Raw genomic sequence first — 24397 nt, forward strand, 5'->3', positions numbered from 1 at the left:
TATATATCCCAATCTTTTATGAAAAGTGAAGATAATCTGGTCACCATCCTCTTAATAATATTTCACATTAAAATTAAGAATTGATTTTTGCTTCTTATTTTGTGTTTAGGAATATGTTGTTCTTGGCTAATAAAGGAATGAAGAGCCTCTTTGCACTCTCACTCCCATCCATCCAAAAGTCTCCATTACCTATACTTAGGGAAGAAAACATTGGATGCCAAGTCTTTTCTCTCATTGTACTGTAGTTCCTTTTCGGCAATGGTCTTTCACTTACTATGTAACAAAGACAAAACTACAGAATCTGTTCTTGCTGTATTTTCTACTAAAGATCCTCTTTAATGCCACTTCTCCATATTCAAATTATAATATTGAATATTTTTATAGATCTCTATTGTTTACATATTGTTTTCATGTGTAAAAGTTTATTTTAATCATGACAAATGACCCTTTAATGTGGATATTATTATCAACCCTTTGAGGTTCACTCTCATTACATGGTTTAGCACAAATGCATCTTCCTCCACTAAAAGTTTCCTCTTGTTGATTTCTCATAATAATTTATCTTCATCTGTGTGGTAAAATAATCCTCCAGTAAATTATAAAATATTTAAAAACTTCATGTTTCTAATTTCTCCTTATGTCTTACTATCTTGTGTTTATCACAGCATCTGATATTTAGCAGGTATTCAAATGATCATTTGTTAAGAGAACAAATACATGACAGTTTCAGGATGAATTAATTGCATAAATAAGATTCTCCCTGGCTTCTTTCCATGGCATTATTGCTAGTTAATTACTATATTGATTATAATTCCTTTCAAGGTAGGTTCTCTGACTGCATACTAACTAGAAATGTTTAAAAAGAGTTGTCATGGGAAGATACAGGATAAAGTTTACAAGTATTTCAATTCAAGGAAAAAAAATTTTGAACAGCCTATCTACTGAATGAAAGGCATATGAATATCTAGTACATGGAGTGTTTGCTAACAGATTACTTCAATACAAGATAATAAGTATTATTAATATTTTTGGCAAATGAGAAAGTTTTACAGAAGAGATGATAATTGAGCTGGGGCCTGAAAGTTGAATAGAGGCCCCTTAAGTGAAGGTGAAGAAAGGCATGCCTGTCTTTGAGATGAAGGTCATTTTCAGATAGCAATTGAGCAAAAGCTCAGTGTGTCTGGAGTATGGTGTTCAAAAGTCCTGGAAGCCAGAAGAGTGTCTTGAAGATAAACAATTTAGAATTTGAATGCTTCTGTAAAAAGCTTGGATCCTTTAGGTCATAGTTAGCAATATCTCTTCTTCAGCAAGCATTTTACATGTAGTCAAACAATGGATTGGATATTTTATTTTTAAAATAATTTCGAGCATAACTTTCTACATCAAAGATTTCCATTAGCTGTGTACTTTATGGTTTTTAATGAATAGTCAATACGATGGAAGCTGAGAGTTGTTTAGAATAAAGATTTTTAGTAAGTGTTACACAATGATTCCTGTAAGTTATCAAGGATAATTATTTTTATATTATTGACAGTTACATTTTTCCTTATTAATTGATTTATTTAACCCTGCTATTGCCTTCAAGTCCTAAATACATATAAGAAAAATGTTTTATAAAACAAAGCCATTTATAAATTCAGGCTCTTAATAGGCTAGCCAGACTTTCAATAAGAGATGAAAATAGACCAACATGTAAAAGAAGGTAATGTTTTGTTTTAGATTTTTGCTATGGAAAGAATTTTTCATTCCCTCAGACTACTTTACCTGAAATCTGCTTCTTAAACACTACAGTATTTTTTAAGTTTTGTCATTTGTTTTCAAGCTATGATTTATATATGGTAAAATTCATTCTATTTAAGACTTACTTAAGAGTTGTTGGGCTATTCATAGTCATGTAGCCAGCACCACAAAGTTCCATCACCCCTAAAATTTCCATATGCTCCTTTGTAGTTAAACCTCCATGCACCAAGACCCTAACAAACTTGTTTTCTGTTACTCTAATTTTGGTATATTTACAATATACTTATTGATAATCCTCTACAACTTATTAAAACATACTTTCCCAGTAATGATACTGTTAATAAAGTTAAAAGGAAAGGGAAAATTAAACAGTTCAGGAAAAGCATCTAAATGAGAAAAAATAAGAAAGTGCTACTAAATCTTACTTGTTATATGTTATTTATAATTATTTGTAATGAATTTTTATAATACCATTTAGCAATTTCTTCCAAAAAAATTTTTCTCTTGATAATAAAGTTTTATAATATTTGGAATATACATTGGCTAAATTATAAATTATAGTGTGTCTGAAACATCTTAACAGAAAATAATTAATTGTAGGATGGTAATGGAATACATATTATATTTAATATGATAATAGATGCGATATGAGGTATTATGTACTGGCAACAAATCAAACTATTCCTAAATGCTCTTTTGCATTTCATCAACTTGCATAGTACTTAAGTGAATGTATCCAAAATATCCACTTCCAAAATATATAGAGTAATTTCATGTGGGGTGTGTAGGAAGCAGCCAATCGATGTTTTGCCCTCACATTTGTGTTTCTCCCTCTCCCTCTCCCTCCCTCTCTCTCTAAAAATCAATAATTTTTTTTAAAAAAACTTGTTATAGTCTGGTTCTTCATTAGACCCCAAAAATGGATTTATTAAATTTTAAAAATGAGGGTCTTCTATTTAATTTTTTAATCTTTTGATTGGAAAATTTAACAGAAAGGAAAAATGGTTAGTTGTCAAGAAAACCATGTTCTACAGGTTCTAATGTACACCAGTAGTGCTCCCGTGTCCTTCTAATACGCTGCTTATTTCATTAGGAAGGGTGCCCTCAGACCAAACCTGACTGGACTGTTTTTTGTTTTGTTTTTTATTGTTCAAGAAATTTCAAATGTTTCTTTTACCCCTATTGACCCATTCCACCCTGCCCCACCCCACTTCCCAGTTCCTCACCACACCATTGTCCGTGTCCTTGTGTTATGCATATATGCATATAAATTATTTGGTTAATCTCTCCCCCTCCACGCATCTGCTCCTTTCCATGCCTCTGAGATTTGTCTGTCTGATCCATGCTTCCATGTCATACAGTCATTTCTGTGGCAATCCAAAAAATATATATGAAATCAAATTGAAATGAGTTCTGGAGTCGCTCAAGTATCTCAGCAGTGAAGCTGGAATTTGCTACTGTAAAGAGGTTTTTAAGTTTTTGAAAAGTGTATTCGGTTTGATTTAAATTTTACAGTCTCTAAAACTGTTAAAATTTAAAATTTTAGGACAATTATTTTTTGAACTTTTTTGCTGTAGAGATTATGAGTACAAGATGATATATATATGAAATATTTATTCATAACATAATGTAAATGTAAATAATATTTATATTATTAAAATGCATATATAAATATATTTATATAGCATGCATGAAAACTTGCCTATCTCTAGCAAACAACTTAAAACTTAAAAGAGACTTCAATTACCCATTCTATGATATCAGTCCAAAGTTAGTACTAATAAACAAATTCAGTAAAGTGGTGTGATACAAAATAAACATGCAATGAACAGTGGCTTTTCTATAGACTAACAATGAACTATCTGAAAATGAAATAAGAAAATCTTATTCACAGTACCAATAAAAAAGAATAAAGTACTTATTAATAAATTTAACAAAAGAAATCAAAGGTTTGTACACTGAAATTATAATATTGTTGAAATTAAAAACACAAATAAATGAAAAGACATCCTGTGTTCATGGACTGGAAGAATTCATATTGCTAGAATGTCCATACTACACAAAATGATCTGCAAATTCAATTCAATTTCTGTAAAAATATCAATGGCATTCTTTATAGAAATAGCAAAACAATCTTAAAATTCATATGGAACCACAAAACATCCTAAATAACCAATACAATCTTGAGCAAGAAGGTCAAGGCTGGAGGCATCAAATGTTCTGATTTTAAACTATATTACAAAGCCATAGAAATCAAAGGAGTATGGTACTGGCATAAAAAATGTTATTTAGACTAATGGAACAGAATAGAAGCAAAGAGTACAATGAAGATTGTAGGGGGCTCAGAGGAGATGCTTGCCTTTGAAAACACAGAAATGCCATGATTCTTGAATCTGAAAACAAAAACAAAACAGAAATGTATTCCTTAAATTCAAAGGGAAAGTGTTCAGTTTTACTTTTATTTGTAAATACCAATAGTTTCCTTCCTTCTCTTTTTTTATTATAAGAACAGTAAATATGAGATCTACTATCTTCATGAATTTTTAAGTGTACAATACAGCATTGTTAACTACAGGCACAATGTTGTACAGCAGATCTCCAGAACTTATTCATCTTGCATAATTGAAAGTTTATACCCTTTGACCAACATCTCTCCATTTCCATCTCCTCCGAGCCCCTGACAACCTTCATTCTACTCTTTGCTTCTATATATTTGACTTTTATTAGATTCTACATGTAAGTGATATTATGCAGTTTTTCTTTCTGTGTCTGGCTTTTTCATTTAGTATAGTGTCCTCTAGTTTCATCCATGTTATTGAAAATGTTGGGATAGCCTAAATTTTTTAGGCTTAAATATATCCCATGGTATATATCTGCCACAATTTTTTTATCTATTCATTTATCCACGGACACTTAGGTTGTTTCTATATCTTGGCAACTGTGAATAATAGTGCAATGAACATGGGACTGCATATCTCTTTGAAGTACTTGTTTAATTTGCTTTGGGTATAGACTCTTAAAACAGATTATTGGATCATATGGTATTGGATCAAAGTCTATATTTAGACTTTTTGAGGAACCTCCATTTAATTTTCATGATGTATTAATTTACTTTCCCACCAACAGTGTGCAAGTATCATAGTCTTTTGATTCCTCTAAAACTGGTAAGTGTGATGCTTCCAATTTTGTTCTTCTAGCTCATAATTGGCAATTTGGGATCTTGCGTGGTTTCACAGGAAGTTTAGGAATCTTTTTTGCATTTCTATATTTAAAAAAAGCTATTATTATTTTTAAAGGGATTGCATTGAATCTACAAATCACTCTGGGTAGTATAGATATTTGAATAATATTAATTTTTCCAATCAAAGAACATGGGGTGTCTTTCCATCTATTTGTGCCTTTAATTTTTTTCATCAGTGTTTTATAGTTTTAATGTATAATTCTTTAATCTCTTTGGTTAAGCTTATTCTTAAGTATTTTATTATTTTTATGCTATTGTAAATGGGATAGCTTTCTTAAGCCCCTTCCAGGTAGTTCATTACTAGTATATAGCAACACAAAGATTAATTCAGAGACATGACCCCAACTGCAAGGGCTACACTCTCAATGATATGTAATAACTCTAACCCATAGTAGAGGGGGAAAAACACAAATGAGAATCTTTGTTTTTCAGATGATCATATCTCTATTAATTCCAGAGAATCTATACACGGTTTTGACGTTATTTTTTACTAGCTGACCTTAGCCAAAGTTTTCTTTACGTGAGCCTCACAAATTAGTATTATTATGATTTCATAGAGTTGAACAAATTTGAATGAAATAATATAAACTCTGCTAAAATTTTCTCATTTAAGGATAATTTTAATTCTGTGTCTAGTAGACATTATCATCTCCTTTATTTACTCCTCTGTTTCCAACAGGGTACATCCCAGTAAGAAAACCCTGTGATATTTAGAAATATTTCTACCACCCTCATTTCAGGGACAGTTGAAGAAAGCTCTCTCTAAACTTGTTGGGTATGAACTCAACACGCAGCAGGCATTCAAAATATCTCAGTCCTTCCATCTGATCATCATAAAGTCTTTTCATTATTTTATTTCTAGTGAATTTCAAGCATCTGGCAAACCAATATTCAAGTAAAGTATGACACATATCTACTTTTTAAAAGAATTTGTCATTAGCTCCCCATAAGTAAACTTCCATTTGTGCAAATGAGTATACACAAAAGCATCTCCAGACACTGTGTGAAAAGTTACAACCTCAGTGTACACAGCTTTAACATGCTGCCAGGTAAATGAGAAGACATCGCTTTCCTATTGACAGCTTAGTTTGAATTGTTCTTGTGCTGAGAAAACTCTTCAGCCATAAATCAGGGGGGAATCACCATCTTTCATTTTAGTTACCTGAATATTTCAACAGGAAATGGTTCAGGTTCGGGTTGAAGTTACTAAACAAGAGAATGATTTATATAGTATTTTTATTTTTCATTAAAATTAAATCATTTTATGTTTAGTTGTAATCTTGTGCAAAATTATGGCTCTGATTCCATTATCTCAATCTTGCATTATTACTGCTGTATAATGATTTAAATTTCTCCTATAAGAATATTGCAATATTTGTATTCATTTAATTAATATTAATCACTTTCATTAAAATCTGTTAACAGGAGAATTTCATTGTGGATTTGAAGATGGTAACATTTGTTTGTTCACCCAAGATGATACAGATAATTTTGACTGGACAAAGCAAAGTACTGCAACAAGAAATACAAAATATACTCCAAACACAGGACCTAATGCTGATCGTAGTGGCTCCAAAGAAGGTAAGAGGGTATGAAATGTGTTCGTAACAATCATACTCCAGCCTTGAAATGTTAGAAATGCCATTAATTTGAAAGGCAAGAGAACACTTAAGTATATATTTGAAGACTGTGGAATAAAATATTAAAATTTTATGCACAGTATCAATAATTCAGGTATTTCCAAGATTTGTAGACATTAATTTTCTCTCAGAATTCACTGACATATAGTTGAGAGACTAGGATTATTTTTTTATTTTGAAAATTTAAGTGTAAAATTCTAATTTTCTCTAAATTTTCATACATTTTAAACAATTTATTTTAATTATGTAAATCATTTATTCTTTATATTATATCATACACTTTAAGATGTCATAAATGAGATGCCAATCCTCTTATCAATGTGCACTTGTATGAAAACTCTAAAACTTATAATTTCAAATTTCACGTTACTTAATAATAATAATATTTTTAAACATCTTATTTTGTCTTTTTAAAGGTTTTTATATGTACATAGAGACATCTCGACCAAGACTGGAAGGTGAAAAGGCTCGACTCCTCAGCCCTGTTTTCAGCATTGCTCCCAAAAATCCATATGGACCCACGAATACTGCATATTGTTTCAGCTTCTTTTATCACATGTATGGACAACATATAGGTGAGACAGCAAGAATTACTATGTTTCTTCTTCTAAAGTATATCATCACTAAGAAAGAAAATGTCCATAAACACACAGCATTAAATCAATTTTAGTCAAAGAAAAGCATCATTGACTTTTATATGACTTACCTATAAATTGCAAAATACGACGCTAAGAATGTTTCCCCATCAAGCCCTAATTTCCCCAATTTAGATTAAAATTGGAAATTTTAGACCATTACCTACCTTTTCTGGAATCCTAATTCAAGCAAACCATCAATGGGTTAAATTCTTTATGAGATCTTCTTATGGAATTTAATACCAATACAATTTAGATTGCTTCTTAAAAAACAAATAAACCACAACATTGCTTGAATTATCACTCAATGTATATTAATGATCATGAAAAGAGGGTATTGTCATATTTGGAAGATAGTACTTTTAGCACATTTGGAATATTGGTGTGATTTTTTTCTTGTTTCTAAAGTATACCTAACACACCTACTGGGAATTAAGAACCTCCTCAGTCCTGAAGAGCATACAAAGTTGAAGATACACTCTGCTCGTAGAGACCCTGTGCAGTCATGGAGCATAACATGACTAAATACAAAATTGTTCTAGATAGAAACCACAGAACATTGGGAAAGAACCTACAAAACCCTGGTGAGGGGCTGAGGTAGTTATGCAAGTCTGCAATTATTCATGTGCAATCCTAAAATAAAATAAAACTGAACAAAATTATTTTAATGTAATTATTTGGCAGCACAGGCTAACCTACTATACCTGTGTTAGAATATAACCAGAACTGATATGAGCCTGTTTATACAGTCTTTACTTATCCTGAGTCTGAACTTTTTGCAGCAAAAATATTACTGTGTAATTAATTACAGATTCTGTTCCAGATCCTACCTGAGGATGTCACGTAATATACAAGATATGCAAACTTCCAGCTTTTTAAAATAAGAAAACTTCTCAATGGTTAAGAATATCTAGACCCACAGAGCTTGGGCAAGGGATTGGGGATTTGTATCTAATTAAAGAATAAGGCAATGCTTTGGGACAAATGAAAACACTTCTCTACAAAGGACGGGTACATTTTCAATAGATGGAAGATTAAGGCACTGGAAACCAGGGTGTAAAGCGTGAGAAGTTAGGATGGCATGACATCTTGTCAATGTAAATTAATAAAACTAATAATAAGAAATATATAAACGAATAAAATCTTGCGCATGATATACACCAGCTATTGTACTAAGTGAAGCAATTCTCTTAATATTTTTATAAAATTGAGCATCACTGTCCATCTTTTACAGTGGAGAAAACTGAATCTCAGAGAGTTTCTATGAATTGCAAGCAACTGGGATTCAAACTCATAGCCAACACTATTAACCAATATTCTTCACAGTGGAGCACTAGGTGACAACCTGGAAGTAGTTCTTGTGCAGTAAAAGTACCCTCAACATGAAGTCAGGAAACCTAGGCTGGGACTTGTCTGTAGCACTCAGTCACTGTAACAATTTAGAGAAGTTATTTAACGTGTGGATCTTAGTCTTCTCATCTGTAACAAAGGAATAATAATTTCTGTTTCAGAAACTTGTTCAAGTTAAATGGACAACATATATAAAACCTTCTATCACATAGCAGACATTCAATCTTACATTACTTTGAATCTCAAATAACAAAACTAGCCCCAATAATAAAGTAATAGATCCACTTATCTAGTGCTCATCATGGACCAGGACACTATTCCTAAAACATCATGAATTATTTCTCTTAATTTTCACAATAGACATCTGTGCTCATTAAAATAATTATTGTGTCTTGTAAATAAGAAAACTGAAGTACAGAGAATTTTAGTTACTATGCCCATCAGGCTTATAGCTGGTAAGTAGCAAAGCCATAAAACCAGCCTGGGAAGCTGGGCATGGAGCTTGCCTGTTTCCACTCTGCAGGGAGACTTACTGGAGTGTCATGAAAGCTTAGCTGATTTAGTAGTCAGGGAGAGATATTACACATTTTGTGCAGACAACAAGCATGATGAGACCTTTGATTTGGGAAAATAAATCTTATGGGAGTGGGTAAAATCATTGAGAAACAGAATATAAGCTGCAGAAGCAGTTAGAAAGCCATGAGAGCTGTGATGCATTCACTATGGCCTAAACTATGACAGGAAATAAGTCTCTACACCATTGCCAAGCCATTTTATTTATTTTGAGATTTCTATCTTATTACAAAAGTAAGATTAGCTCAGCTCTAATTTTTTCCTTTAGTTGATCATATGTATTTAACTTACCCTCTGTTTTGAATATACTTCATGGACTTTCTCTTCTCCCAGTTCACTTTGGAACAGGTGTATTTTAAATTGCATTTTAAATAAATAATTCTAAGATCAATATTCTTAATTACTTTAATGAGTAAAATATGTATTTACCTTATTTATGAACTGACATCTTCTCAAAATTTCTGCATATTTATACTGAGTCCCAAGGTAATTTTAATATACTTTAACTTCATAATTGTTATCCTCTTTATTGTCAATGTGTTCAGTTGACCTCTGCTAGCTTTATTTTGATTGTTTCAGGAAGGAGGCAGTTCTTTATTTCCTTCTTGGTCTCAAACATTTACCACTTTGATCCCTGTGACATTTCTGAACTGTATCAGATGGTTGGAGGTTGCTGGGGTTCCTCTCAACAAGACACAGTCATCCTCCTTACTTAAATCTAGGCAAATATACTTGTCCTAGACATTGACTAATTAATTAGGACTAGATGAGGAAGATGCTGCCTGTAGCTGAAACCTTCCCTCTTTGCAAATGTTATGTTGAGACACTTACTCATCTATAAACCCAGGGGCATTTATAGTCACTGGTTTTATAAATTAAACAATGAACTGTATCGATTCTTTGGGAAATTTGTGTTCAAAAATGATTTGTCCTGAATTTCTAATAGCCTAATCAAAATTATTACTTCTTGAGTAACCATAAATAATCCTTGCTGACTAACGAATAGTATACCATTGAGAAGAGCCTTAATTTTTTAATAATACAAAAATTGGTGATCAGCTATACATTACTTAGAAAAGAGATTCCTCTTTTAAACAGTCAAGTATGTGTACTATTTATTGCTACATAACAGATTTCCCTCAAAATTTGTAACTTAAAGCAATAAACATTTATTACCTCACAGTTTCTGTGGGCCAGGAATATGGGTACGGCTTAGCTGGATGTCTGTAGCTCAAGGCCTCTCATGAAACTGCAGACAAGCAAGGTGTCAGGCATGTCTGCAGACTACTTTGAATACTTGACTTGAAGAAAACACACTTCTAAGCCCACTCACTTAGTTTTTTGGTAGGCTCACTCCCTCACAAGTGTTAGAATAAGGATATCTTGCTGGCTGTTGGTCAGAGGCTTCTCTCGACTTTTGCCACAGGGACATCCCTATAGGACTATCTCATGGCATAGCCTCAGGCTTCCTCTAAAGCAAGAAATACATGAGAGAGAGAAAACACATGTCCAAAACTTTTTATAACCTGATCTCTGAAGTGACATCCCATAACCTTTCTTTGTTACGTTTACTATAACTTAGTTGATAATTCCAACCCACGTTCAAGGTCAAGAAACTACACAAGAGTGTTAATGATAAGAGGGTGAAATTATTATGAGGCATCTTAGAGGTTGTATGTCATATTGTTATAATTTATTGTTATTTTATAAAAATTATTGAAGAAAAAAATAAATGAAAGCTATAATGTGTTATCCCTAAATTAACTATTAATTCATATGTATATGATACAATATGACATGATCACTGGTTATTGACAATAACATATTATTTCAGTCACCTTATAGGCATTTTGTTTCTTGATCATTCACTTGAATTTCTAATGTTCTTGTAGAGAAATTGAACCTCATATTAAGCCACAGGATATGACAAAAGCTTATTAAAACTCAGTAAGATATGTACTTCCTTTATTTCTACAAGGAAGGATGTGATATATAAGCATCATATCATACCAAGAAATTAAAGATAAAGATACAAAAGACACTTATGAATACATTCATTGAACTCGATAAGAATGGTTCAATGAAGTTGTAGCTCTAGAGAGCTAATTTCAATTTAGGACAAATGGGAGGCAAGGAAAAGGAGTTTGTTAATGAAGTTTACTCTCATGAATCTTGAGAGTGAGAAAGAAGTGATAAAATAAAACACATGGGGCTGTAGAGGGGTCTAATTTAAGAGAAATAAGAGTTAATGGAATGGGTAAGTTTAGAGATACAAAAATCAGAGGGAAGCAATTTTTTTGAAGAGATGGGAATTGAGCATTCAGAAGGAAATCCCTGTGAAAAGGGGCACTAATGTCACTTCCACTGAGGTGGAAAGTAAAAATGCAGCTTTTGTCACATTCCTAGATGCAAGAACAGCAAACAGACATGAAATTTGCCTTCCTATTGTCCTTGTTAAATAATGCAAAGGTTGCATTTTCAAAGAGTAGACTGTGTAAGGGGGCTGGTAAATGGAAGCAGAAAATGATGAACAAGAGAGAGTTGGAGAGATTGGAGACTGGGACATCAGTCTTTGCATTTTGAAATGTGTTTTAGGGTATAATGCTCAGTTTGACTACCCATCACTTTTTGTGCATGTTACTGCTAATTGATCTCCTTACTGTCTCTTTGGACAATAGTTTCTGGGGTAAAGATCAGCCTTTAAACCAGTAACATAAAGACCTCAAGGACATTTGCCTCTCTGGCTTCATAGTCTATTCCAGTCATGCATGAAGTTGCCCAGGTTGAGCAGAATTGTATCTGGGCCTCTTCATCGGTTGCCTTTGTCCTGCTGCACTGTGTGCTTGGGGGTAGCAGAAGCAATGTCTCTCCCCATCACACAGTGCCCTGCAAATGTAAATCTTTATTTGCCTACCTTATAAATATTTATAAATTAAATAAATATTTTTTAAATTGTATGAGAGAATAATTACTTTTTCTCCTCTTTAATCATCTTGGTAACTCATATGTTTCCTTCAAAAGCCAACTGAAGGGCACCTGCTGAAATTCTCTTCCCTATTCTCCCTGCTCCATCTGTTCCCATAACACCTGGTGCACACCTCCATCATGTTTGTTACCCTGATCCCTGCTAGACTGCAAGCTACTTGAGAGCAGCTTACTTCTGAGTGTGTGAAAAGAATAACAAAGTAAAAGAATTAAAAGCATGACATTTAGATTGGAAACAGAAGGTCTTCATCAAGACCCAGTACATAGGGGTTTGGGAAAAAAACAGAAGTGAATCACTGACTTAAATGAATTTGAATCTAGGTGCTCTGGCAGCCAAAGTACAGAGGAAAGCATATTTGTTAACAACTAAGCAAAGGGAAATTTATCTTTATAAAAGTACTCAGTAATCTAATGGGCAATATCTTTGCTTACTACTTTTAGAAAAATATAAAACTCATTGAAATAAAAATTGTACATATTGACTGATCATAATACATTAGAGAATAAAATTTGCATTTTGTGCTGAGATGTTATGGTTCAGATATGTAACCTTGCTATGATCTAATGGAATGTAAAAATAAAATTTAATGAATCTGTAATTAGCTCTAACTAAATTTCTCTTAATAATATATTACAGTTTTTTCTTTGCATTCAAACTTTATCAGTGCTGGCATTCAAAGATTTTAAACTGAGGACTTAAATGTTTTTATAGAAGATATACAGAAGACAAAGATAACAATCTTTTGCATGGATTTAGGAGTCTGATTTTTCTTCTTATCTTTATCACAGGCCATATTTTTTCTGATTAGAGTTTAAAAATTGAGATCCTCACTTACATCTCAAATATATCTTGCAAATAAGACATTTTCTCACATAGTTTTCCCTTGGATTTAGACATCACATGAGAGACAATTTGAGCCTTAAAAAAAATCTTAAGATAAGGTGCCATTATTTTAGAACCTTGACTATGTTGACTATAGCAAGATGTCAGCAGAATCAATATATAACTTTGAGACACTTGCATTCTGATAAGTTTTCAAAACTAAGTTTCTTGCAAAAGATAACCCCTAAGTGGCTGAAGGACTAGATAAGGTTATTTAGTATCCCCCCTTTAAAAATTAAAGAATAGTTACCAAACCATGGGCTGTTTGAGAATAGTTGATATTAAATCATTCTTTGTTTAGAATAAGCCAGTGCTTTCAGTGAAGCCTTGTCTATAATTAATGTTGATCATGCCAATGTCATCAGTATAAAACTAGTGCTGCAGGTAGAAGACATTCATAACAATTTATCATTAACTTGTTAAATTAATATTGTATTTTAACAAGGGGTTGGATAGAATCTAGCCCTGATTTATTACCACTTATAAACATTAGACACTTGTCACAGACCCTATAATAAGACTAGACCCTGTGATAACTAGTTCATTTACTTTTTAAGTCTCTGATTTTAAACCACTAATTACTCCCAAATTTATTTTCCTTATATTTAATTATTTATTGATGATGGGCCCCCAGACAATGTATAGTAGAAGCTAGGATGTTTAAACCAAATTAATGCTATGACTGAGAAAAGCTGCTGTTTCAAAAAAGTCTCCTTTTTAGTGTAATTAATAAATAAATATATTAATCCAATTAATGATAAGAAAATGGGTTAACGGCATGTGTTTCTTACCAAGTGTTGAAAAAGTATTGAAAAAAATGTATGTATGCAGCCCTTTCTATTCAAGCAGAAAAATAATGATTTTATAATTTCCTCTTTTAGTCTGTGTGTACAAAACAAATGATGCTAACAATTACCTATCAATATACATAACTCTTGCCTGGGGCTAAATGATTTCAGCACTTCTTCCTCTTTCATTAAATGCAAAACTCAAATTAAGAGTCTGTATTACTGATTAGAATAAAAATATAATTTATATGCAAGTGATCCCCAGGCCTTGGAGTAAACTAAGTTACAAATTAATTTATATAAATTTGGTAATTTCAAGTATCTGTAGGAAACATGTATGCACATTTTAAGACATATTTAAATTGTTTATCTAAAATATATAAAATAAATATTTATAGTAAAATATTTAAAGGTGACATTATGTGAAGGACAGTAAAATGAGAGCACTAAGTAATATAACTATAAATAACATTTATGCACATTATGTTTTATACAGTAATTTATATGAAATAATATTAAAATAAGAATCATGCTATTGCATAAGGTCACACTGCTCACTGTTCATGAGATAATTCTGCACTTAGATAGTTTAGCCTTTCTGATTATAATCCCTAAGCAGGAGGTGAGCAAAGCCTTCTCTAGCTCTAACACCTGACTCTTAAGGAGTGGTAATCAAAAGATGATTAGGAAACCTGGGACAAGAAAAAGTTGTTTGGGTTAGCAACTTCAAAATTGTGTCATGGAACTACACAGCATTTGAAAATCCTTGGGGATGACTAAATTCATACCTATCGATATCTTATACTTTATAGAAGCATAAGCACAGTGCCTCTGAGGTTTTAAAATTACTTTTAAAGGGTATTAACACAATCCATCACATTCACTTTGAAATTTGTTTGCTGTAATAATGTGCTGAATCAGCTTCGCTGAGTCTAACCTCTCTTGAATCACTTTATTCTGTTCCACAAGCTCTAATTTTGTTGACCAAGATGATCTGAGCATAAGCTTATATAAATTTTAGCACTGAATTATCTTTTATAAACTTAAAAACTGGAAACTTGCTTGGAAAAATAATCTTCCAAAATCATTTGTCTATTGATGTAGCTTTTGTCATCATTTCTAAAACAAACCATTTAACCAGTAGTTTGTAGTCATTGATTTGGATAATGGAATATAATTAATACTATATACATCAGAATAAGAATTAAATTATAACGCATTTGGAAGAATTTGTTTCAATCAGCTATAATTCTATTGTCTTTTTCTTATAAAACAAGTAACACCTGCTTTTTATTTTTCTCTTAGATGATTTTAAGCATTTATTCTTTTAGATAAACTTTCATTGATTTTCATAGGAATAAAGAGTACTTTTTTTCATTGCCACTATTTCAGTTTCAGAAGAACATATTAACATACACAGAAGTAAAAGGAACATGGTCTCAGAACTTTAAATTTGGACAAGTTTTGTCCCATGAAAAGCACTTAGCTGCTGCCATTCCATCTTCCCAGACCAGCCTGTCTCTAGAAGGAGGTCCAGGCCTTCATCTCCTCTGTCCCTCTTCTGGGAAGGACTCCCCTCTGCACCCTTAGAGGTTTCACTGGGGTTGTCAATTAGAACCTGCATTCTTTGTCATGAAGTCAGTCAATAGACTAATCTCTGGATGGTAGAGCCCAGGTTCCTTTTAGTGAGGAATGATATTAAAGACCAAAATCTGGGTGCTCTATGTACACATTGCCACTGGGAGTGGCTCTTGGCCTCCTCAGCAGATAAGCCATAAACATGCATACATATATACATATATATATACCAAAACACATGCACACATACATATAGTATACACACATGTACATATACATGTGCACATAAACACATGTACACATACATATACAATATATATTTCAGAAATCATGAAGTCACACCATTGCTACTCAGCTATAAAAACGAAAGAAATCTTACCTTTTGAGATAACATGGATGAACTTGGAGAGTATTATGTTAAGTGAAATAAGCCACTCAGAAAAATACAAGTACTGTATGATTTCACTTATATATGGAATCTAATGAACAAAATTAACAAACAAAGTGGAGACAGACTAATAGATATAGAGAACAAACTGACAGCTGTCAGGGGTGAGGGGATTGGGGGCTGGGTGAGAAAGGCAAAGGGACTAAGGAAAGAAAAAAGAGAAAACCTCATGGACACAGGCAATAGTATAGTGATTACTGTGGGGGGAGGAAGGAGAAGGGAAAGGGGGTATAAATGGTGATGGAAGGAGGCTTGACTTGGCGGTAAACACATAGTGCAATACACAGATGAAGTATTGTTGAATTATATACATGAAACATATATAGTTTTATTAACCAATGTCATTCCAATACATCCAATTAAAAAAAGGAGACAGAAACAAAGGATGGATAAGTTAGAGACCAAGTTGGTTGCCACAAATGTGGGAGGGAGTGACATTTCTCTGAGTATGCTTTTCATGTAATGTTGAGTTTGCAAAGCACATCAATATTCTACATATCAAAATATAACATTAAATAAATAAGAAAGGGAATGTTAAAAAAACCCAAACTGAAACAAATAACATTAATTGACTATAAAGTTGTGGATTTATTTCTGGGCTCTCTATTCTATTCTATTGTTTTATATGTCTGTTTTTATGCCAGTATCATGCTGTTTTGATTACTATGGCCTTGTAGTATAGCTTCACATCAGATAGTGCGATTCCTCCAACTTTGTTCTTCTTTCTCCAGATTGCTGTGGCCATTTGGGGTCTTTATAGTTTTATATAGATTTTTGGAATATTTGTTATAGTTCTGAAAAATATGCCATAGTTATATTGATAGGAATTGCATTGAATCTATATCCATTGCATTGAATCTGTTTGGGTAGTATGGGCATTTTAATGATGTTATTTCTTCCTCTCCATGAACATGGTATATGCTTTCATGTATTTGTATCTTCTTCAATTTCTTCTTCAGTGTCTTATAATTTTCTAAGTACAGGTCTTTTACACCCTTGGCTAAATTGATTCCTAGGTGTTTTAATTTTTATTTTTTGAAGCAATTGTGAATGGGATTGTTTTCTTAGTTTCCCTTTCTGAGAGTTCATTATTCATGTATAAAAATGCAGCTAATTTTGGATATGTTTTTGTTTCCTGCTACTTTACTGAATTCACTTATCAGTTCTAGTAATTTTTTTGGTGTAATACCTGCCTTTTAAAATAAAATCTAACCACAATTGAATATAGTTCATTTAATCCTTTCAAAAATTAATTCAGCATTTGGGATAATTCAGACCTGGCTTTCTTAGCCCTCAGACAAATATTTTTCACATAGTATATATTTAATTAATATAAATTGAAATAATTTGTTTGAGTTATAGTACATATATAAAAATACAATGTTAATTTAAAACTTTAAACATGCTCACAAGAAAAAAATAGTTTTTCAGAAAAATATTCAATATTGATATAACAACATACTGTTTTTATATAATAATTGTAAATCATATATAAATATACTTCATTAAAGCATGTATTAAGACGTATTTATTTTTATTTATTTTTTAACTATGTTTTTATTGATTTTAGAGAGAGAGGAAAGGAGGGGGAAAGGTAGAAACATCGATGAGAGAGACATATGGGTTGGCTGCCTCTTGCATGCCCCCTATTGGGGATTGAGCCTACAAGCTGGGCATGTATCCTGTCCAGAAATCAAACCACTGACTTCTTGTTGCAAGGTTGACGCTCAATCACTGAGCCACACCAGCATAAAATACATACAACATTTTTAGTCTAATTACAACTAATAGGTCTAAAATGTATTATTTTATTAATATTTAACAAAGATTTCCATGTATTGATTTGATGACAGGATTTATTCCTGTCATTTCAATCAAAATAACAGTTCATGCTACCCAAGAGAAATAAGAGTTCCATATAAAATACTAATTCATTCACTGCCATCTATTTACATTAGCACCTCGCATTTGTTGAAGTGTGTATTGGTAATTTTTATATGGAACACCTTGTATTGGTAGCTTAGAGAGGACATCCTTCATTCATTAAATGCAGGCTATTGTAGTACTTCTACTAGGCAGAGAAGCTAAGGGGTTACATTTAAGAAATACAAAAGAAAAAAGCCAGAGATAACTAATAGTTTCCTTCTGAAAAAGCAGTAAAGTGTTAAGGGGAAATGAGCAGAGAATCTCACAGCTCAAACCAGTCAGTTAGCATTAATCCAGCCATAGGCTGCTGTAGGCAGAGGCCACAGAATAGAGTTCTTTTCCTTTTTAATTCATAGACTATTTCTTCAAATGATTTCTGAAACAAATATGCTACATAAGGCATTGTTAGTCTAATGGCAATTCATAGGTTCAAAACGTATTTATTTATAGTTTAACACATTTTACTTACTTGGGCTTGTTTTCCTTGTAATTCATCACTGTTGTGGATTAATGTCCAAAAATAGAATGCAATTACATCATGCAGAATTATGTTCTGCAGTGGCTTTGCCTTTTGGCACATGATTGCCTTTCTGATGCACAAGGTACCAGCACCACCAAGCAAAAAACTGAGCCACACTTAGTTCCCAAAAAGGGAAGCAGAGAGATAGTGTCATAAATCTGCTTCCTGCCACAATGGATCACCCACACAGTGGGAAAATACCGGAAAGTTCAACTCTTAAATGGCCCAAAGGCATGAGTGCTTTTCCATTATTCTCAGATTGTTGAATCTTGAAGTAACAGTGAAACCTCAGTTAATTGACCTGCAGCTTTAGATCTTAGAGGAGGAGCTAACAAAATCTAACTTATTCTCTGTATAAAAAAGAAACTGAAATAGCGGTTTAGGGGGAAAAAGCCACAGGAATACTTAGCATTACTTAAGGACAAATAAAGGGAAGGAAAGGAGAGCGAGACTGAGAGAGAGAAGAAGTCTCCCAGGAAAAGTCCACAGGGCAGGCCTGGTGGGCTTGGCTGGGCTGGTGGGAGCCCAGCTTCATTCCCTCAGGGCGCCTACCTTCAGGCTTCGGAGCTCGGCCCTCACGGTGGGGTGGTGAGAGACAACCGATCAACATCTCTCTTTCTCTCCTCCCTTCCTCTCTCTAAAATAAATAAACATATCCTCGGGTGAGGATTAAAAAAAAAAATCCACAATACAAAATGAGGCTAATATGCCCCCATAATAAAGAAAACACACATGCTGAAAAAGGCATAGCGACAGTTCAGGTGAAAGTAAAATTTGCATAGTATATGCTTTATGTTTTCAATAAAATACATAAGAATATGAACTTTATGAAACAATAAAAGATAAGAATGATACAACAATGGACAGAGGAAAAGAAGAAACTGGATAAATGACTAAAATAAAGGGGAGTTTGATGAGATCAGAAAGGAAGGTAACATCATACATAATACAGCGACAAAATAGAGCTGACATTAGAAACAAAAGAATTCACACTGTGAAAAATAAAATCAGTACTGTGGGGACACACTGAAGATTATTTCTTATATTAAAGGGGAAAAAGGTAGAAAATAGATTCTGAGGCAAAAAGTGAATATGCAACATAGAAAGATAAAACAAAAGGAAATCTGGAGAATGTTATTTATAAATATACATGCATTATTCCCAAATGGAATGCTAGCAACTTGAATCAACCACAGTAAGAGAGTAGCAATCCATTACCAAGTAAAATGTATTCCTGTAATAGTCACAGTTCAACACTAAGAAATGTTCTAATATAATCTATTGCATCAATATAGAGAAATATTATTTTAATATCTTGAGAGCTAATAATAAGACATAGCAAAGACTATATATGAGACATAATTGTTACATACTTTAACTCGGTTTAATTCTCACAAAAAGCTTACGCTAGTTACTATTATCATCATCGCTTACCTGATAAGGAAATTGAAACAAAAAGATTAAGAAACTAAGTCATAAAAAAAAAAGAAACTAAGCCAAGGTCACCCAGCTAGTAAGTGACAGCTGTGATGTGAAGAATGCAGGTTTTTTGCTGTTTAAAAAGTGGGTATTTTTATTTAAGCATTTGTGTATAATATGAATTGTGGTCTTATGTATAAATAAGTAGATAAAATTGCATTTAAAACCTGAAAGATAAACTACTCTATACCATATAACAATATAGCTGTATATAAACATTTAAAAAAAACCTGAAGGAACACACATCAAAATATTAGAGGCTACCTCTGATTGATCAATTTAATGATTTTTATATTATTTTTTCTGCTTTTTAGTATTTATATGCAATATTTACATGAACAAATATATATATGTGTATACATATATATATATACACTAAGGAAGATGTCTGTATAAAATATATGTAAACATCTAAATAACAACATACGATTATCTGTAAAAGTTATCAAAATGAGGGTGTCTGAAGCCATACAGTAGTAACTTTTTCTAGGTAAGTTCTACTGTCATAACTATTAAAATGGGCAAATCTATTAAGTAACTTTTCAGAAAATATTTTCTTAGAAAAGAAGCAGGGTTGAGATGTATGAAAAAATGGGAATGAGGGGATCTCCATAAGAGTCTAGTTCTCTGCCTGAGGACAATTTCCTGGCCCTGGCACAGAGCCCTGAAATTGAATCCGAATGTGGAGATCCCGCTGAAGTCAGGAGGCGGAGACCAGAGTCCTGGGCAGCTGAAGCAGTTAGAATCTGTGAGTCTGATTAACAGAAAGAAGGGAGGTGTGCTGGGTTGACTCTAGAAAGTTGTATGGGGTTCTCCATGAGTCTTTGCCTGAAGGCTGGTCTGTTCTCAGATTAAGACTGGAAAAGCCCAGTGCTTACAATATAGCAACATAACAGCTTATTGAGTTGACGGCAGAATAGAGATGGGGAGGTCAAAGAGTCCTGGGAGGAGAGCATTAGGGAATATTGAAGTTTAAGCCATGTTAAAGAGACCTCCTAAATCTCCTGGCAACGTAAGAAAACCAGAAGGTTCTTTCATAGTAGTGAGAATTATGCCCTGGAGTAATGTTCTCTAATGGAGGTAACAGTAAGAACTTTGTGGGATTTCTGAGAGGATTAATTTTTATCTGAAGTGTTCAATACACATAGTATTGTTATCATCATCATCATTACTATTATTACTGTGAGCAGGACATGAAACTGTCGAAAGAAGTATATATCAAATCATGAGACAAAGCTATTTTTCTTTTCATTTAAAATAAATATTTTAGAAGAAAAATGAGACTTGGATGAAGTAAACTGAAAAAGAGAAGCTAAATGACAATATAAGACAACACAATTAGAGTCCGACTTCAAGCAAGTTAGACTATGATTCATGCTATCGTAGCTTCCTTTTGCTACTGAAACAAATACATTACCACAAACTCTGTGACTTAAAAGAACACAAATTTGTTATCTTACAGTTCCAGAAAACAGAAATCTAAAATGGGTATAATGGGGGCTAAAATCAGTGTTCACAGGGCTGGTTTCTTCTGAAGCTCCAAGGAAGAATTTGTTTCCTTGCCCTTTCTAATCTTAGAGGCTGCTTGTGTTCATCCGGCTGCAGGTCTTTCCTCCGGCCTCACATACAGCCCCAGAGCATCTCTCTTACTTTCACATGACCTTCTCTCCTGTATCACATCTCCTTCTGCCTCCATCTTATAATGATACATGTGATTACCTTTAGGACCCAGCAGATGATCTAAAATAACTTCCCCACCCAACATCCTTAACTTAATCACATCTGCAAAGCTTTTTATATCACATAAAGTATCATTCGCAGTGTCTTGGGGTTTGGATGCTATCATCTTTGGAGGCCTGTCACACATGCCAAAGGTCATAGAGCAGGATTGGAAATGAAAGGGGAAGACAGGAGGAGACACTACAATGTTATGCAAAATTTCATTTTTAAAAGTGTTTGGTCAAGGAGAAACACATTTGAAGCAAAAAAAAAATACACAAAATAAAATTTGTGTTTTTTAGGTGTTTTAAATGTTTATCTACGTTTGAAAGGGCAGACAACGATAGAAAGTCCACTGTGGTCTTCAAGTGGGAATAAAGGACAACGATGGAATGAGGCGCATGTTAATATATATCCAATTACTTCATTTCAGGTAAGAAAACAATCATATCTGTGCATAGATTGCTTGTTGCACATGAGCACAGGGTTAAAGGGAGACCTTCAACAAACATTAGAATATAATTATTCGGAAATTCTGTGATATTATTATCCCAAAAATCAAATGATTAAGATTCTTTTTAGTAGGAAAAGCTATTTTAAAAAGAGAAAATGCCTTTTCCTTTATTGATTTACATCTTTGAAGTAGTATGTTTGAATAATAGTCTATCAAACACTTTGCCTGGAGAAAATGTAATCCATTTCTAAAAAAATCACTCTTGTGTATTTTGTTCCCTGAAGACAAATAAAATAGGTTCTTATAGCAATGAAAGCTGGATAATCAATTCTCAATTAAACTGTCTGAATCTTACTTGATGTAATTTTATACACTTTAGCAAAATGTGTCTCTATGAGGTAATGTCATTTTATTTATCACAAAGTAAGAGAAATATAATGTTATTTTTCTTTGTTTCTTTATAGGAAAGAAGTAAGGCTTAGATTGAATTGAGTTACCTGTAAATATACAATATAAATTTTAATGACTATAACAATGGCCATGATGGCTAGAAACAATATTTCATGAAGCTACTTTAGTGGAGAAAATAATGTAATTTTAGTAATTTTGTACAGCTATCTATGTATATTATATACTCAGATTAAGATTTTTTTCTACTGGTGATTTTCGGATGCATTCCATGGCATACACAGCAAGGGTATGAAAAAATCTGACAGCTCCAATTATGCTTTTTTGTGTGTGGAATGTCCTTTTCTTGTAACCTAATCTACAAAGTTCTAATGGATTTTATTTAGAAATTGCAGTTCTAATTCTAACCAAGATTATAAAAATGCAAACAGTTGTTCACATTGGTACAGGATAATGGAATAAGATTAGCTGATTATCTACAAACACATACAAGCTACTGAAATAATAGACCTTGGCAATCATTTTGTTTCTATGAAGGAGAATAGAATTGAGAGGATTGAATTTATGGCAATAGATCATTAAACCAAATTAAACTGGGGAGACAGAACTCTGAAACATTACTGATCAAAGTAACTTTACTATTAAAATGTGCATACCTATATAAAAGTCAAAGAGCCCTTCTTTCTAAAAAGTTTGTTTCTCTAGACATATTTTTGCTTCTTATATGACTGCCTTGAAAACATAAAATTATTAAATCAAATATATGTACAGTAAATTATTTAAGAGAATAATTATATTAATGTTTCCTTCAGGATAATCCTTTATTGGACAATCATTTCTTGTCACTGACAACAGTTCAATAAATATTTATTCTTCACTACTGTGTGCCAAGCACATTGCTAGGCATAAAGATTTAGAAATGATCATTTACCTCAGAATCATAGAAATACACATGCATATAAACACATACATCACATGCTGTAATAATTGAAGTAACAGAGACATGCACAAGGTTCCAAGAGCATTCCTAAGCAGAAAGACTATGGAGAACAGTCAAGAAAAGCTGACTGCATGAAGTGAAACCTGAACTGAAGAAAGGGACTCCAAAGCAGAGAAAGGGCTAGCATCAGAATTGCGCAGAGTTCAGAGCCAACAAAGACATCAAGGTCATATACCATGGGATTGGCCAGAGAAACAGAAATGTTTATCTGGAACTTGGTCTCCCAAAATAAATCAAAGACTAATATGAGATGAAGTTAAGGAACCTAAGGAGCTTAGGCAATGGGGAGGCACTGGAAGATTTTTCTCAGGGGGATGACATGCTATATCACTCAGGTTGTTGTATGGAAGACTGGTTCAAGGAGGTAAAATTAAGCTGTCAAACCAGGTAGGACACTGTAAAAGATGTTGAAGAGGAAAACTAGGAAAGTGGTTTAAAGAAAAGTGGATGATTTTAAGATTATATTAAGGTTTAAAAAATAGCAGAACATTTTTATGTTGGGAATTTGGGAAGTAGCCATGTATGAGTAAAGATTTTCTAAAAAGGGGGTCTTGGGTAATGCTTCTACTACACATTAGCTTAAACAACAAAAAGAGGAAAAGAAACAAGCTTCAGAGAGAAATATGGTCACTTCTATCTTGGACATGTCAATATAAAATGCCTGTGGAATATCCTTTTAAAGATGTGCAGAAGGTTGAGGGGAGTGTTTATCTGAAGTACTGGGGACGTACATGTTTGTGAGTCACCAGGTTGTATGCACAACCTAAAACTCTGGGAGTGGCTGATATTCTCAAGGAAAAGTGTACATATGTGAACAGTGATCAAAGGATGGAACCATGCTGAACACAAGCCAATCATTAACATAAACTATGGAAGAGGAGTTTGATCCTGTAGTATATTTTAGAGTTAAAAGGAAGGAGATCCAGAAAAGTTTGGTGCCCACAGAGTTTAAAGACAATGGTACCCATATTGGAAAATAGGTTGAGTCCCATGACCTGGTCATTACAGAGGGTGTCCACTCTTGAAAAAT

General features: G+C 33.0%; 1 protein-coding gene across 1 annotated transcript in view; it reads left to right on the forward strand.

The window, feature by feature from the left end:
• Positions 1–24397, forward strand: part of MDGA2 (MAM domain containing glycosylphosphatidylinositol anchor 2) — an 826450-nt gene that overhangs the window by 788187 nt on the left and 13866 nt on the right. The window contains exons 13-15 of the mRNA XM_087824881.1: positions 6407–6562; positions 7038–7196; positions 21808–21938. Of these exons, the coding sequence (XP_087681007.1) occupies positions 6407–6562; positions 7038–7196; positions 21808–21938 (446 nt within the window). The remainder of the gene's footprint in view (positions 1–6406; positions 6563–7037; positions 7197–21807; positions 21939–24397) is intronic.

The sequence above is a fragment of the Miniopterus natalensis genome, chromosome 1 (assembly GCF_054644295.1).
Source record: "Miniopterus natalensis isolate mMinNat1 chromosome 1, mMinNat1.hap1, whole genome shotgun sequence".
In the NCBI taxonomy this organism is placed as follows: Eukaryota; Metazoa; Chordata; class Mammalia; order Chiroptera; family Miniopteridae; genus Miniopterus; species Miniopterus natalensis.